The following is a 16764-nucleotide window of genomic DNA, read 5'->3' on the forward strand; positions in this document are numbered from 1 at the left end:
CAACTGCAGCCATTTATGATCTAGATGCAGCTGCTTCTTCTCTTCTGTAAGGTGGGTGAGGAAGACACAAGCTCGGCCTCCAGAGTAAGCGGCTATCACAACAGCTCCCCTTAACCGTTCTTGGGTTTGACACCAAGGTATACCACACGGCTATCAACATAATCAGCTCACTTGTCTCCAAATTTCAAAACAAAACAAAATGCAGAAACATAAAACAAACCCTAGTACCTTGCATCCAGTGTGGTCTTAAGCTCTGTGACCACCTATACCAATTAGAGGCTACACACCCCAGGAGCTATTATAAAATAGACTATCACCCCACATCACAGCAAAGACCAGACAGGGCAGCTCTGCAAAATGACTTTATAAGCTGGTCATCTAGGATGAACAGCCACACTTCTCATTGAAAGTCCATTGCAACTCACAGGGAAAACTAGCTGATCAGAAAGAGTTTGGTATTCTTCAACTAAACAAACAGAAAAGACCATCTAAGGCCTTTCTTCTTATTCTATCTAAATGCAGCTTCAGGGCACTGTATTAAGAGAAACATCAACAAGTTACAGATAAACATTTTAATTGATTAAATATATTACTTTCACGATCTTTTTGAAATCGCACTTGGACGGGTACTAATCAACAGCCAACGGTGATAAAAAAGTTTAGAACCAAAATGTTCAGATATGAGCGCATGACATAGACTGCTATGTAAAGTGACATACACTGCTCCCTCCCAAGAACAGTATTTCTAGAAGACAATTTATCTTAATATGTGCAAGGACAAAACTGTAATCAAAGGCTGAAAGAAATATATATTAGTGCCTGCTTTTTAAAAGTTTATTTTACATTTTAAATACAGTATTTTTCTCATTAAAAAATTCTAACTCTGTGGTTTCTATATATACATAAGAGCTGTGGTGCAGCCTAATGAATATTCTGGATGTAACAGCATAGACATTTGACTACTTCTGGATCAAAATTCAAAAACATAGATTAAGCACTGGTTAGGAGAAAAAAAAATCCAGTTTCTTAACAACCAAAAGAGAACACATTTAAATACCTATAAAACCAGGTATTAAAAGCAGAAAGAAATGCAGCTGACGAACACCTGCAGCCTGACTGTAGTGAACTGTGCACACTGTAGCTAGCCAATGGGATCCCTGGTGGAAGCAGTCTGTGATGTCAAAACTAAATCTAAGTTTTTCAGTGACAAAATAACACAAGGCATATACTGTCTCTGTCACTATTTACCTATCCCACCCTCCCTCTGTATACTTAACCACTTATACAGATTAGAAATAATGAATATGGATTTTTTTTTCTAAGAAAACCAAAGACGTACCTTTTCCCATCAGCAAGACACACTACAGATTAAAGCTGTAACATCTAAGCAGGGGCCTGTGCATTTCCAATTTTCTCTAATATGTAATTCCAAACTGGGATCGTGGAGTCTGTGCCCTAATAATAAATAGGAAGGAATTTGAACTGTCCCTGGCAGTGATTTTCTATTAGTGCGAAGGTACTCCTCAAATGCTGAATTACATTAAATGCTTTTGCATATTTTAATTCAGTAGGTGCCAATATGAGTTCATAAAACTCCTGGCTGTATGCTTTTTACACAAAATAAGTTCAATTTGAGATGTTTCAAAGCTATATCAAAAACAAAACAAAACAAAAATCCAACTAGTTTCGTTAGCAGTAGTGTGAATGGTAAATGAAGAAAAGGCCTGAGAGTCGGAGGGACCTGTAGAAAGGGTGCTTAGCTGTCCTATGTATCTTTACATGTCAATTATCTACTGAGTTTGAATAGTCTAAGTTTAAGATTCTCTCAGAAAATAATTCTCTGTAACATAACTAACTAAATAGCTGTATCCAAAGCAAAAACAACCTGGGTCACTCAGGTAAGACCAAGTTGAGGTCATTTCTTTTTCTACTATAATCCATGAAGTCTTGAGTTTTTAAGTTTCAAATTGTTGAGTTTCAATCAAAGCTGATGTAGACTACAACAGCAGCATTCCTAATAGTGCTGTACCTGTGGGCTCTGGGAGAACGCGGAGCAGACAGCAATGGACTAACACCAGCCAGGTTGGGTTGACCCTGGGATGTTTATTTTGGAGGCTGAGTATCTAGCACGTAGCTCACGTAACTCCAGTATCCACTAGTGGCTCTGCTGGTCAGCACCCATGGGCTAGACGAGTCTTCCGAACTGTTTTTAACCTCAGAGCATCAATGCTAGAGTCTCAGACAATCCTGGTTCCCAGAAAGAGTTCACAAGCCATCAGAACAAAATCAAGAAGGTAAACACTGACTCCAATGCGCCACCAAAGTCAAAAGAAATTAATGTCATCTTCTGTCCAGTCTTAAGACTCCAGGCTCTGTAACATCAGCTTTATCTAGTGTAATAGACTCTGTAGTAGACTGACTTGGACCTCCACAAGGAGTAGGAGTTATCAAACTTGAGGAGATAGACTCCCCTCCCTGGATACTGGTGGCTGCCTGCATACACTTCCTCATGACAGTCCCGCCGGTACACAGGCACAATCTCATCCAACAGAGGCTTGTTGGCATTCTTTTTGGCTTTCTCTTCACAAGTGACATTTTCTGTGAGAAAGGGAAAAACAGACATAAGTCAAATGATAGATCCAGGAAAATCACCTTATGCATCAAGCAATGAAACTGCACTCTCTGAGAATCTGTTAGGAATTAAGTCTCCAACTCTTGCACCAAGGCATGCATTAGTCACTTGAGTGCCTGATCCCACTATGCACAGGTGCTGGGCTCTGGAGTCCAGTGACAAATGTCAGGTAGGGTAACAACCTGTACCCTAGTCCTTTAGGTTATCACTGCTCACATTTCCCAGCCTTATTTTTCCCATGCCATATCCACTCAATTCCTAACTCCTACTTACATAAAACTATCTTGCTCATGAAACACCAAAGACAATGCTATGCTGATCTCTTCCACAATGAGGCCACCATCACTTTAGAAACAGTGGAAGGGAGCCTGGGCAGACAACTATTTCTGTGTATCTTAATATACAAACCCCAGTAGTGAGGCATTCAGACACAGCCACAAATTCAATTATTTCAACTAAGCCTGTTTAACACAAAGATGATACAAACAGATAAAAAAATCAGCTCTGATCACAGACTGTTACTGTTACTAGTTTTATTGGCTATAATGGTACCAAGATGGGGGAAAACACTTCTAGAAGCTTGTAAGAATGAGATAATTATGCCAAATTGTCTCAGTCTAAGATATTATATATAAACAACCTCAAGGAAAAGAGGTCAATGGAACTTCAGCATAGAAGATAAAAGACTGTCAGGTTTATAACATGGCAGAGTAAATCCTGGCAACATCTATTAATTGTATGTCAATGGCCACAGTCAGGAATTTTAAAAGCATGAGAAACTCTCAAGGGGAATTTGAGGAAATAGGACCAATTATGTTATGTGGCACCTTGGAATAGATCTTGGAACATTAGTTAAAAACTAAAAACAAATAAAATCTGACAGACAAATTTACCAACACCATTATCAATATTGGTTCATTAAGATAAACATATTACTGGGTGTTGCTGGTGCATGCCTTTAATCCCAGCACTGGGGAGGCAGATGCAGGCAGATCTCTGCAAGTTCGTGGCCAGCCTGGTCTACAGAGCGAGTTGCAGGACAGCCTCCAAAACAATACAGAGAAACCCTGTCTCAGAAAAAAACAAAAAACAACAACAACAAAGATAAATATATTGAAGATTGGAGAGATGGCTTAGTTGTTAAGAAATTAGCTGTAGCTTTAATCCCAGCACTCGGGAGGCAGAGGCAGGCGGATCTCTGTGAGTTCAAGACCAGCCTGGTCTACAAGAGTTAGTTCCAGAGGACCCAGGTTTAATTCTCAGCAACCACATGGTAGCTCACAACCATCTATAGTGGGATCTGATCCCCTCTTCTGGCATGCTGGTGTACATGCAGACAGGGCACTCATATATATTAAATACTGAATAAATAAACGTGAAGAAAAAAAAGATAAATACAATGTACAATTTAATAAGTTAAAAATGCCAGGCAGTGGTGGTGCACACCTTTAATCCCAGTACTCAAGAGGCAGAGGCAGGTGGATCTCTGTGAGTTTTAGGCCAGCCTGGTCTACAGAGTGAGTTCCAGGACAGCCAGAACTGTTACACAGAGAAACCCTGTCTTGAAGAAACCAAACCAAAACAACCCTCTACCCTCCCAAAAAAGGTAGGAGATGTAGAAAAGTGGCTCATGCCTACAATTCTATCCCAAGGGAAACCGGGGCAGGTCTGGTCTACAAAGTGAGCTCCAGGAATGGAATATGGGTAGGCAATGCCATTTTCTCCTCGAGACACACACAGTAGAGCTAAGGTCAAGGACCTCAGCTATCTTTTACCAGTTCTTTTTAAGCTTAAAATTCCCTTATATTTTAATTTTTATTTGTGTGTGCGTATACCTACTTGTCAGTATGTATACCATATACAATCAGGTGTGTGGAGCCGGATGGGGGTGTCCAAACCCTGGAACTGAAGTTGCAGGCAGTTCAGAGCCCATCAGTGGTGGGAACTGAACCTGAGTCCTCTGTAAGAGCAGGAAGAGCCATCCATCACTCCAGCTCCCTTTACCAGTTATTGCCCCAATGTCAATAACCCCAAAACTGTTATCAGTCAGGGGTTCAGAACAAAAAGTAATTAAAAAAAAATTCTAATGGGCAAGGCAGAAGAACATTAACCAAACCTCAGAGCAACTTATTTTCCTCCTCCTTACTTTTTAGAAAAGATTTATTTATTGTATGTGTATGGGGCTCTGACCTGCATGTATACATGTACAAGAGTGCATGCCTGGTGCTGGCAGAAGCCAGAGGAGGACACTGGTTCCTCTGGATGTAGTTATGGGCGGTTACAAACAACCATGTGGGTGCTGGGAATCAAGCCTGCGTCCTCTGCTAAAGGGAATGCTCCTAGTTGCTGAGCCATCTCTCCAGCCCTTTCCCCTTAGGTTTTTGAGACATAGTCTCTCTTAGTAGGCCAGGCTGAACTGGAATTCACTATATAGTCCAAACTAGCCTCAAACACATCATGATCTTCCAACCTCAGCCTCCTCAGTGCTGAGATTACAGGTGAGAGCAATCACATCTGGCCAGAGCTAAGAACTAACTTTGTCTCTTTTCCATTTTTATTTCCACAGTGTTGGGCTCTTTTATATACAGAACATAAACCCTACCACTGAAAATACCCTTCAGCAAGATTCTTATATGGTGGTCACAAAGCTCTTTCAGACAAACACAAGCTTTCCTTCTTTTTTGAGACAGGCTTTCTCTGCATATTCCTGGCTATCCTGGAACTATCTCTGTAGACTAGTTTGGTCTCAAACTCAGATATCTGCCTGCCTCTGCCTCCCGAGTGCTGGGATTAAAGGCATGCACCACCACTGCCTGGCTTAAAAAAAAAAATCTTAAAAACAACAAAATGCCAAGCCAGAGGTGGTGGTGCACACTTTAATCACAGCACTTAGCAGGCAGATGCAGGTAGATTTCTTTGAGTTTGAGGCCAGTCTGGTCTACGTAATGAGTTCTAGAATAGTCAGGGCAACACAGTGGTACCTAGCCTTAAAAAAAAAAAAAGAAGAGGAAGAGGAAGAGGAAGAGGAAGAGGAAGAGGAAGAAGAAGAAGAAGAAGAAGAAGAAGAAGAAGAAGAAGAAGAAGAAGAAGAAGAAGAAGAAGAAGAAGAAGAAGAAGAAACGCAAGACAAAACAGCAAATGTTTTGATATTCACCAGGTCAAACCTGGACCTGTGAAGTAATTAAGGAATTGAATTTCCTGGGATGATAGTCAATCTGCAGGATGTATGGAAATTCCTTGAACACTATGATGGCTCACATAGAAAATGGCATAGAACAAATCAGACTGACTAGTATGAATTGTTAAAATACATAATAAATGTCTATGGTCTAACTGTTCTATTTGCTCCCATATGTGACCCAGTGGTGTCAAAGTGTGCAATGTGATTTAAAAGCACTTTATTTTAATTAATTAGTTAATTAATTATTATCTTATGGACAATGGTATGTTGCCTGCATGTATGTCTGTGTCAGGGTGTGGGATTCCCTGCAGTTGGAGTTACAGACAGTTGTGAGCTGTCATGTGGGGCTGGGAATTGAACTTTGAACTGGGAGCCTGTGGGAGAGAAACCAGTGCTCTTAACTGCTGAGCCGACTCTCCAGGCCCAAGAGCAACTGGTCTATTTTTAAAGTAATATGGACTCATGTCCATTCAATGCACTTCCAAGAATAACTTTTTTGTTTTTGTTGTTTTTTGTTTTTCGAGACAGGGTTTCTCTGTATTGCTTTGGAGGCTGTCCTGGAACTGGCTCTGTAGACCAGCTGGCCTCGAATTCACAAAGATTCACCTGCCTCTACCTCCAGAGTGCTGGGATTAAAGGCATCCACCACTAACGCCCAGCCGCGTGACATTTCAAAAATACTATCTCCTCTCTGTCATGACATCCAAGTCTAGTTTCACTGTATTCAGGTTTCTCTCCTGCCCACCAGTTGCCAAATAATAGAGTACCCTCGTACACGAAGAGTTCAGCAGAAGAACGCTCATGGCTACCGGAGATGGACAAAACCCTACCTTCCTCCTCTTCATCGTCGTCACTGGACTCGCTGACATGCACGCTGACAGCAGCATTTGGAGAGTCTGTCCACTCAAAATAAACCCCAAACCCAATGTCATAACTGTCTGTAGCAAATTCCCAGAAGAGGTATGATCCTTCTTCATGAGTGGGGACTCTAACGGTGACTACTTCTCCTCGTCGTACTGTGATCACAGAATCTGCATCCTGCCGAATCTTTTCTTTAAAGTCTTTGATCTGTGGTCTTGTCCACATGGATGGAGCTGCAATCACTGGAAGAGATTCTAAAGGCAACAGGGTTTACAAAAGCTGAAGAGAAAAGGCTCTTACACCTGCACAGGGCACCTGTGTTCTGACACCAAGGACAAATAGCTCAGACCAAAGATGGAGGGGAACAGAAAAGCCTCTGTGGTTATTATAAAATCCAAGGTCAGCTATTCGGAGATCATCACAGCACAATCTTACAAGTGATTTCTCCTAACACTCTGCTTTCATTTCACTCTATGTGTTGAGAAGTCTTAATCTGGAGCATCCTGAGGTCCTAAGGCCTTTCTGAAAAGAGCTAAGAGAAAAAGAAAACCCTGAACAATCTTAGAACCACCTGGGAGGGACAAATGTCACGTGTACTGCCGCAGGCAGCAGATTTTCCACTTAAATTAGTCAGACTTACTAACAAAAGGATTTCCTCCCATTTGTAAACACTGGCAGGGCTGTAGCTCAACTGAGAGTGCTTGCCTGGCACTCACAGATCCCTGGACCAATTACTAGCACTACACAAACTAGGATGTGGAGTTCAAAGTCATCTTAGCACAGGGAGCTTACGACTACCCTGAGCTGTCCCAAAACAAAACAAGAGTTGTGGTGGAGCATGCCTTTAATCCCAGCACACACACTGCAGCAGAAGCAGATAGATGTCTCTGAGTTGGAGGCCAGCCAGAGCTACATAGTGAAATGCTGTCTCAAATCAAAAACAAAACAAAACAAAACAAAATCCCATGAGATGCCTCAGCAGGTAAAGGCACTGCCACCAAGCTTGAGAACTTGAGCTTATTCATCAGAATCCACACACTAGAGGGAGAAAAAACAATTTTGCAAGTTCTCTTCTGACCTCCTTGTGTGTGCACATACATACACAGAATAAACGAACTAATGTGAAACAAATAGTGGCATAAACTCTGGTAAGAGACCAAAGAAGGTCTTTTCTGAAGCTATTTCTCTGTTACTTGTTCTAAAAAGTCAAGGAAGAGCAGAATGGGTTTCAGGAATCTTCCTTGGCTAAGTATGCTTAGATCCATCATTGCACGAAGAGGCTAAAGTGAAAAAACAAAACCAAATAACAACAACAAGAACCCTATTTGAATTTCCCCCATCCTCAACTGCCTAAAATTAAAGTTAGGAAAATTATACTTTAAAGAAACTAATGGTCACAGAACAGTCCCAGAACTAGGAGCTGTAATTGGTGACTCTGACAGATGTCTAAAGGAACAAATTTCTGCTAGGATAGATAACGGGCATGTAGCACCACACCCAGTTTTATGTGCTGCTTCAAATGGAACCCAGGGCTTCGTGAATGTTAAGCAACTAAACCTATCCCCAGCCCCGATATTCTATGTCTGTGTCAACAGCGCACATGTAAGTGCTCTCAGAACCCAGTCAGAACCAGTCTTCCTGGTTTTTGCTTTTCATGAGGTCTAGAGAATGACTTCTGGATGGACAAACAGATATGCTAAACTATACCTTTTGGTCCATTTTCCAAGGCTTCTTCTGCCACTTCTGGCTCAGTTTCTTTTTCAGAATTGACAGTGTGGGTTTTGGCCTGTCCATTAACTGACATCATGTCACTTGCTCCAGTTGCATTCACTTTTGATGATGTAGGCAATGAGGCCCCAGTCACTGCTACTTCTTGTTGCTTCTGTAATGCTGCCTACAAATTGAGAAGAAGTTAAGATCCTCTCATCAGAAAGGCTAACACTACCAGGAGTGAGGTGTGACGCACGCATTCACTCTACACTAAAGCATGCTAAGAAATTACTAATTAACTTTGCCAGTTTTTATCATATCTGTAATAAATATTAATATACTACCAGTTGACAACTAAACATGATTAAACTCAATCTCAGATAAAATTACTAAAGGCAAAATTAAGTACCGTAGCATGCCACTGCCTTCTAAGGGCATGTGTCACCATGCCCAGCTGTGATATATATATATATATATATATCTTCTTAATACATATATATATATATATATTCTTAAAACTGAGAAGAGCCGGGCGTTGGTTGTGCACGCCTTTAATCCAGCACTAGGGAGGCAGAGGCAGGCGGATCTCTGTGAGTTCGAGGCCAGCCTGGTCTACAGAGCGAATCCCAGGACAGCCTCCAAAGCCACAGAGAAACCCTGTCTCGAAAAAACAAAACTGAGGAGAAGAAAATGTTTTTTGTTTATTTTAAAAAATAAAATTCAACTACATTCCCAGCACTCGGGAGGCAGAGGCAGGCGGATCTCTGTGAGTTCGAGACCAGCCTGGACTACCAAGCGAGTTCCAGGACAGCCTCCAAAGCCACAGAGAAACCCTGTCTCAAAAAAACCAAAAACAAAACAAAACAAACAAACAAAAAATTCAACTACATATAGGGCATAATGGCACACATCATTAATACTGGCACTCAGAAGGCAGAGTCAGGCAGATCTCTGTGAGTTTGAGGCTAGCCTGATCTACATAATGAATGCTAGGCCAACCAGGGATACACACTGAAACCCTTTCAAACTACAAAACTGGGTATGCTAAGTATGCCTGCACCAAGCACAGCACTCACAGGCTGAAGTAGAAAACAACAACAAAAACCTAACCACTTTACTCTCCCCATCCTCACCCTTAACTGCTGAAAATTTAAATTAGGAAAATTATACCTCAAAGAAACAAATGACCACAGAAGATTCACAAAAATAGAAGCTGTTCATTGGTGACTACAACAAATGTCTAAAGTAACAAACCCAACCTTCATATATAAGACGACTATTCTAATATGGATAGAAATAAATATTCAATGAAAGATTATGCTCACAAATTTTTTAAAAATTTAAAATTTAGGTTTTAGGATGTTAGAGAGCAAACCCAGAGCCCAATGTTAGCCTCAGCAGGTGCTCATCCATCCAATCACATGCCTCAGGCTCTAACTAATATAATAAAACTGTTTAAAACCTAAGGGTTATAATAATGAAGCTAGAAGTCCAAGTGTTTCCTCACTTAACATTTTATACTGGGCTGGGTACAGCGGTACACACCTACAATCCTAGCACGAGGGAGGCTGAACAGCAGGATCTTGAGTTTGAAGCCAGACTGATTTATGCATCAGGGCAGGGAAAGAGAGTGTACAAAGAAAAGAAATTTGCTAGTTCCACTGGCATGGGCCAGTTAGCTCCACACATTCAGAAAGCTGAGGCAGGAAGACTCAAGTTCAAGAACAGACTGAGATACTGAATGAGTTCTATGCCAACCAGGGCAACTTAATGAGATCCTGTCTCAAAGCAAAAAAAGAGGGCTGAGAATATAGCTCTTACTGGTACAGTGTTGCCTAGCACTGTGTTACAAACTCATACAGGAGTCACATAACTGAACATGGGAGGGGGGTCACAAAAAATCTGGTAACAGTACAAGGTTTCCGAATGCACGAGGACTACAAACTCATTCAAAATCAAAGTATAATAAATCTGAGGTGTTTCCAACAGTGCTACATTAAGGCTACTTCCATAGTCTTGGTTCTGAACACACAACACATACATACACTTTGCTGTCTTGACATAAAATACCAATGAAAGTTGCCTGATACACCTTGGCTCAAACTCAAGATTATTTTGTTATAAACTGCAGTGTTTTTATAGCACACACACAGTTTTCTGTACTTAAATAAAATTGCTTATTTATGGAAAACAAAGGCATAATATTTTCCTGACATTCCTCAGCATGTGTACTATCAAACTAGTATGTATTTAGATTATAAGAGCTGGAGAGATGGTTAAGTGACTAATAGCACTAACTACTATTACAAAAGACCCAGACTCAGTTCCCAACATTCACATGGTGGCTCACAACCATCCACGACTTAGATCCGGGATTCTGATGACCTCTTCGGGCCTATGCAGAAACCAGGCATGTATACATGCATAGACATACATTCAGGTAAAACACCCATGTACACAAAGTCTTCCAGAAACAAATTTTTCCTGAGGGCTGGCAAAAACTCAGCTAAAGCAACATCTCTTTTTGTTTGCTTTTTAAAAGACTAATTTATTGTTTTATGTATATGGTGCTCTATCTGCATGTATACCTGCAGGCTAGAAGAGGACATCAGATCTCATTATAGATGGGCGTGAGTCACCATGTGGTTGCCAGGCACTGAACTCAAGACCTCTGCAAGAGCTGCCAATGTCCTTAACTATTGAGCCATCTCTCCAGTCCTGAAAGCAACATCTATGCATTCGCTGCTCTCTGCTCTTGATGGTAGAAGTGATGGGACCAGCTGTCTTACGCTCCTGCCACCGTGACTTTCCCAAATTGATGAACTGTAACCTGGAATTGTGAGCTAAAAATAACTCCTTCTCTCCTCAATTAAATTTTCAGGGTGTTTTTTTTTATCACAACAGAAATGAATCTAGGGTAACAAGTAAGAGTGCTCGATGCCAAACTGGCTGACCTGAGTTTGATCTCTGGAACCCACATGATGGGAGGAGAAAACTGGCTCCAGCAGGTTCTTCTCTGATGTCTACATGCATACCATGGTAAGGGCAACACTCTAAATAAGTAACGTTTTCTAAAATGTCCTGAATCAAAATGGGAGTTAGCTGGATGTGGTGGCACACGCCTTTAGTCCCAGCATTCAGGAGGCAGAGGCAGGCTCATCTCTGAGCTTGAGGCCAGCCAGGTCCTTAAAATGAGCTCTAGGACAGCTAAAGCTACACAAGAGAAACCCGGTCTCAAAAAACAGACAAACAAAAAAGGGAGAGTTGAAAATATGTTTAATCTAAAGGACACCTATTTGGGGATATTTCCAAATCAAGATGGGAGCAGCTATCACTGCTACTTTAAAACCTATTAAGTCAGCCCAGCATGGTGATGCACATTTTTAATCCCAGCACTCAGAAGACAGAGTAGGAGGATCTCTGAGTTCCAGGCCAGCTTGATCTATAGGGTGAGTTCCAGGAGAGCTGGGGGGCTACACAGAGAAACCCTGTCTCAAAAACAACAAAACAAACAAAAAGCTGTTAAGTAATTTTTATCTTTTAAAGAAAGATTTATTTCATTTTGAAACTATATGTATGTATGTGATATGTACACGTAGTCTGGGTGCCTGCAGAGGTCCAAGACAAGTTGTTGGATCTCCTAGATCTGGAGTTAATAGGCAGTTTCTGAGCCACCTGATGGAGGGGCCGGAAACTACAAAATCAGTACATGTGCTTATCCAGTGAGCCATTTCTTTAAGCCCTTATTAGCTTTTGGAGGAACTTAAAAGTGAATCATAATATACTTGCAGAAAGATGTACAAACACAGTGATTGCCAAGCATGTATACAGTTCTGTACTCATCCCCATCATTAAGCCTGTAATCCCAGTACTCTAGGGGTGTGGAGGCAGGAAGATAAGATGTTCAATGTCAGTCTTGGCTGCATAGTAAATTTGAGGCAAGCCTAGGCTACATGAGACCCAATTTCAATTAGAAGTGTGCAAATCATAAATCATATAGCTTAATCAATTTTCATTATCTCAAAAACACTCATGTAACTATCACCCAGAATAAGAAATTATTTACTCCCCAGAATCCTCTCTAGTTCCTTCCTCTAGACACCTTCTCCAACAGTATTTTTCAGACTTAATAACTATAGATATGCTTTGCCTACTTTAAAATCATATGTAAATCATTGTATAATATATACTTTAAGAAAAAAGTCTGCCCTTTCCTTTAATATAAAAAATAACAAAAGGAGAGAGAGCCTTTAATCTCAGCACTTGGGACACAGAGGCAGGTGGATCTCTGTGGGTTTGAAGCCAACCAGCCTGATCTACTAAGCGAGTTCCAGGACAGACTCCAAAGAGAAACCCTGTCTTGAAAAACCAAAAAAAAAGAAAAAAAAAAAAAGAAAAACCAAAAAACAAACCAAAAAAAAAAAAAATAGCTAGACAGTGTTGACTCATACCTTTAATCTCAGCACTCAAGAGGCAGAGACAGGCAGATCTCTTTGAATTCAAGGTCAGCCTGGTCTATAGAGCGAGTTCCAGGACAGCCTGGGATACACAGAGACACCATGTCTCAAAAAAACAAAACAAATAGTTTGATTTTTCGAGACAGGGTTTCTCTGTATTGCTTTGGAGGTTGTCCTGGAACTCATTCTGTAGACCAGGCTGGCCTCGAACTCACAGAGATCCGCCTGCCTCTGCCTCCCGTGTGCTGGGATCAAAGGTGCCACCAATGCCCAGCTAAAACAAATCTTTTTAAAAAATTTATTAAATAAAAAGACAGAGTCTCACTATGCAACCTTGGCTGGTCTGAAAATCAGAGAGAGACCCACCAGCCTCTGTTTCTGCCTCTGCAGTGCTGGGTTTAAAGACATGCACCACCATGTGTGGTCCCTTAATAGTAATTTTGCAAGGCCTATCTATAAGGATCACAAATAAGTACATTTTGTTTTTAGTGCTACGGAATATTGCACTGTGAAAATATAAATTTTATCCATACAACTATTCATTGGCATTTGGGAATGTATGTGGGAAGCAGACAAAGTCCTGAATGACTGTGGTGCTGACTTTGCTGTGTATAATAAACAAAGATGACAGCATAAGTACTTTTTAAACACTTTGCCTCTATGAGAAGGCCAAGGATTGACACTACTCTTTTAACAAAAAACATTAAATCATACATAAGTATATGTTTACGGGATTACTAAGAGAGACACGTATGCTGGCCTATTTGTACATATAATTCATACAAGAAATCATTTCTACAGGAAAAACATTTCTCTCTGCTGCTATATAAAACATGGTATTTTTTGTGTGGTTGTTTTTCAAGACAGAGTTTCTCTGTGTATCCCTGCTGTCTTGAAACTAGCTTTGTAGATCAGGTTAGCCTCAAACTCATGGATATCCACCTGCCTCTGCCTCCTGAGTGCTGGGATTAAAGGTGTGTGACACCATTACCCAGCCAAAACATAAGATTTTAAAAATATACTCTAAATCACTTTCAAGGTTAAAGGAAAAAAAAAGCACCAGCTATCAGACATATACATATAACCAAAAGGAGTCAGTGAAAACATTACAAGATGGTGGAGGAGGAGAAAGTATTCTTGGAGCTAATCGTATCTTGAAACTCTGCAGTAAAATCAATAGCCCCTTCTCTGGATCCCACTGCCCAGGACTTTTATCTAATAGATACAGCAGGCTGCAATGATTTACATAGCTCTCTTTATTAAAAAGCACAGAGGAGCTGGGTATAGTCATGCATGCTTTGTAGGCCCAGCACCTGGGAGGCAGGGTTTGAATCTCCGCCTCAGCTACACAAGACCCTGTCTTAAAAACAAAAGCAGAAAGGTACAGGAACAGACACAGAGCAGACACCAGCATAGTAAGTCATGCTTTAAGAGTTAAATTCTTCCTTCCTCTTATGTAAAATTCATTAGTAACTGTTAAGAAAAGAACTTGAGTGGTAATGAAATTGTAAGGCTGAATTCTCAGATAGCCTTCTATGCCTATCTATTCCCAGAAGCAACCAATTAGAGTTGATAATACTAATTCTGAGACTTCTAATTCCATTTCTTGGATTTATCCTACCAGAAAGACTTCCTCCTCATAAAGTAACAGTGCCTATGAACAAGACAGTATATAACAGCAATCCTATCTCACTGCCTATTACCCCCCCTGATGGGGGAAGTCCTGTACATTTGTTAATAAATACTGTTGAGCCAATAGAAATCTAGATAGGAGGGACTAGGAGTCCAGGAGGATTCTGGGAAGGAGGAACACAGAGAGTCAAGATGTAACGCCATGGGGTAGGAAGCCTGGAACTATTCTCCGGTAAGAGAAATACTTAGATTAACAATTATGGGGTAATTACTTAAGGCAGAGCTAGCCAGTAAGAGACAAGCAAGGCCAACAGCTTCATAATTAATATAGCCTCCTGTGTGTTTATTTGGGACTATTGCGGATCTAGAACCAGGCGGGCGGAAAGGCTCCACTCAAGGAAAGCTTCTCTTAACACTCCCCATGGCAGGGAAAGGTAAAATAGAAACAGACTATAGAAGAGGGAGAAACATCTCTCAAAAATGATGCTTATTAAACTGTGGTTTAGTACCTTTCTGACCCTCTCATGGATTATATGGAACCTTTACGACCTTCTAACATCTCACTGATTTCTAAAACTAAGGGAGAGAGGTTATTTCACTTAACAGTGTTCTACTGTCCTAAAAAATATTTACTACTAGCCGGGCGTTGGTGGCGCACGCCTTTAATGCCAGCACTTGGGAGGCAGAGGCAGGCGGATCTCTGTGAGTTCGAGGCCAGCCTGGTCTACAGAGTGAGTTCCAGGACAGCCTCCAAAACAATACAGAGAAACCCTGTCTTGGAAAAAATATATATATTTACTACTATATAATGAATAATGTGTGTATGCTGATTTTGTCTGTCAAAAAGTGTCACAGCCCAATATGGTAAGCACTTATAAATCAATTAATTTAGCTTCTTACACCCCACCCCCACCTCTCTCTCCCTCGTCCACTTCTAAATCTGCCCAGGCTAGTATGAACTCTCAGCCACCTGGGTAGTTATTACAGGTTTATACCACTAGGTCTAGCTATTATCCACTCTTCCTTTTTTAATCCTGTGAGGTCAGAAACCTTGATCTTGTGTCTTATTCTCACAGAACTTGAGAAAAAGCAGGAAATCAGAGCAACAGTAACATGTCAGAAAATCAAATGATAATGGCAGAGTCAGGACAGAATGCAAGTACCATTTCTTTCACTTAAACCGCCTTCTATATTTCTGGTTGTGAACCTGGCCTTCAACAGCTGAGCCATTTCTCCAGCTCAAACTATCTAAACGTTGAAGCAAATATTTAGGAATGGGATGCTGGAGAAGGAGTACATGCTGTCATGAGTAATAATGGATCTGGCCCAGCTTTGAGGAACCAGCCTATGGCCTAATGGGCGGGAAGTCCAGCCCCTTAAAGCTGTCTGACCTAGACCCTGCATGTTTTGCCTGAAGGACGTTCTTACACTAAGGCTAGTTACACAGGTCCTCAGATCCAAGGGCACTACTACAGGCCATACGAGACTCACTGTTATTACAGTAGACCTATACCACTCCCATACAACAATGTAAACATAAAAACCCAAAACAATAGCAAATTATACCTCTGAGGTTCAAGAGTCTGTATTTTCTCTTGTAACTTCCAGTACAGTGCTAAATAGACTGCCTAAAAGATCAACTAAAAAGTTACTTTATAACTTAGAGGCTAGCTAATGAAAAGTTCATTTACAACTGTTAGGAGAATGTGGGTTCCATGGAAACACCACCCCTTTGCTAAAGCTCCATCATACCTGCTGCTGTGCAAGCTGAACTTGGTACAACTGTTGCATGTACTGCTGATAGTGCTGCTCCTGCAGCTGGCGGATGAGGATCTGCTGCTGTTCGTAGTTCCCTGGGTACTGCTGGGCTGCATACTGCTGGAACTGCACGGCAGTCTGCGAGTTTAAAGCTGCCATTATCTGCTGCCTAAAAACATGAATAGATACACGCCAGGCTGACGACAGGAGACTGTCCGTACGTAACATTCTTAGTTTATAACTTAAAATGACTAAACTAATAAAGTTTAACAAAAAGCATGTGCTCCAGGCCCAGAATATTTAAGGAAAAAACTGACCTCTAGCTTTTTACTTAGGTTTCCAAGAAAAATTGAAATGGAGACTACCGAGCACATCACTACCGTCAACATCATCATCAACACTTACTGTGCTCTTGTGATGTGCCCCGCAAGGGTTAGCGTTTACACCATGAGGTTGGTTAGCAATTGCCCAAGATCTGACTGTAGTCAGATTCGGGAGCTAGGACTCAAATCTAGCTAGACTCAAATCTAGCT

At 41.1% G+C, this 16764-nt stretch overlaps 1 protein-coding gene across 1 annotated transcript in view; it reads right to left on the reverse strand.

Moving 5' to 3' along the window:
- Positions 1 to 349: 349 nt before the first annotated feature.
- The window catches only part of Acbd3 (acyl-CoA binding domain containing 3), a 31200-nt gene continuing 14785 nt past the window's right edge, over positions 350 to 16764 (reverse strand). The window contains exons 5-8 of the mRNA XM_005078136.4: positions 16226 to 16400; positions 8382 to 8568; positions 6644 to 6928; positions 350 to 2598 (exon numbers count right to left, since the gene is read on the reverse strand). Of these exons, the coding sequence (XP_005078193.1) occupies positions 2387 to 2598; positions 6644 to 6928; positions 8382 to 8568; positions 16226 to 16400 (859 nt within the window). The 3' untranslated portion in view covers positions 350 to 2386. The remainder of the gene's footprint in view (positions 2599 to 6643; positions 6929 to 8381; positions 8569 to 16225; positions 16401 to 16764) is intronic.

Source organism: Mesocricetus auratus, unplaced genomic scaffold (assembly GCF_017639785.1).
Source record: "Mesocricetus auratus isolate SY011 unplaced genomic scaffold, BCM_Maur_2.0 Super-Scaffold_100676, whole genome shotgun sequence".
Taxonomy (NCBI): Eukaryota; Metazoa; Chordata; class Mammalia; order Rodentia; family Cricetidae; genus Mesocricetus; species Mesocricetus auratus.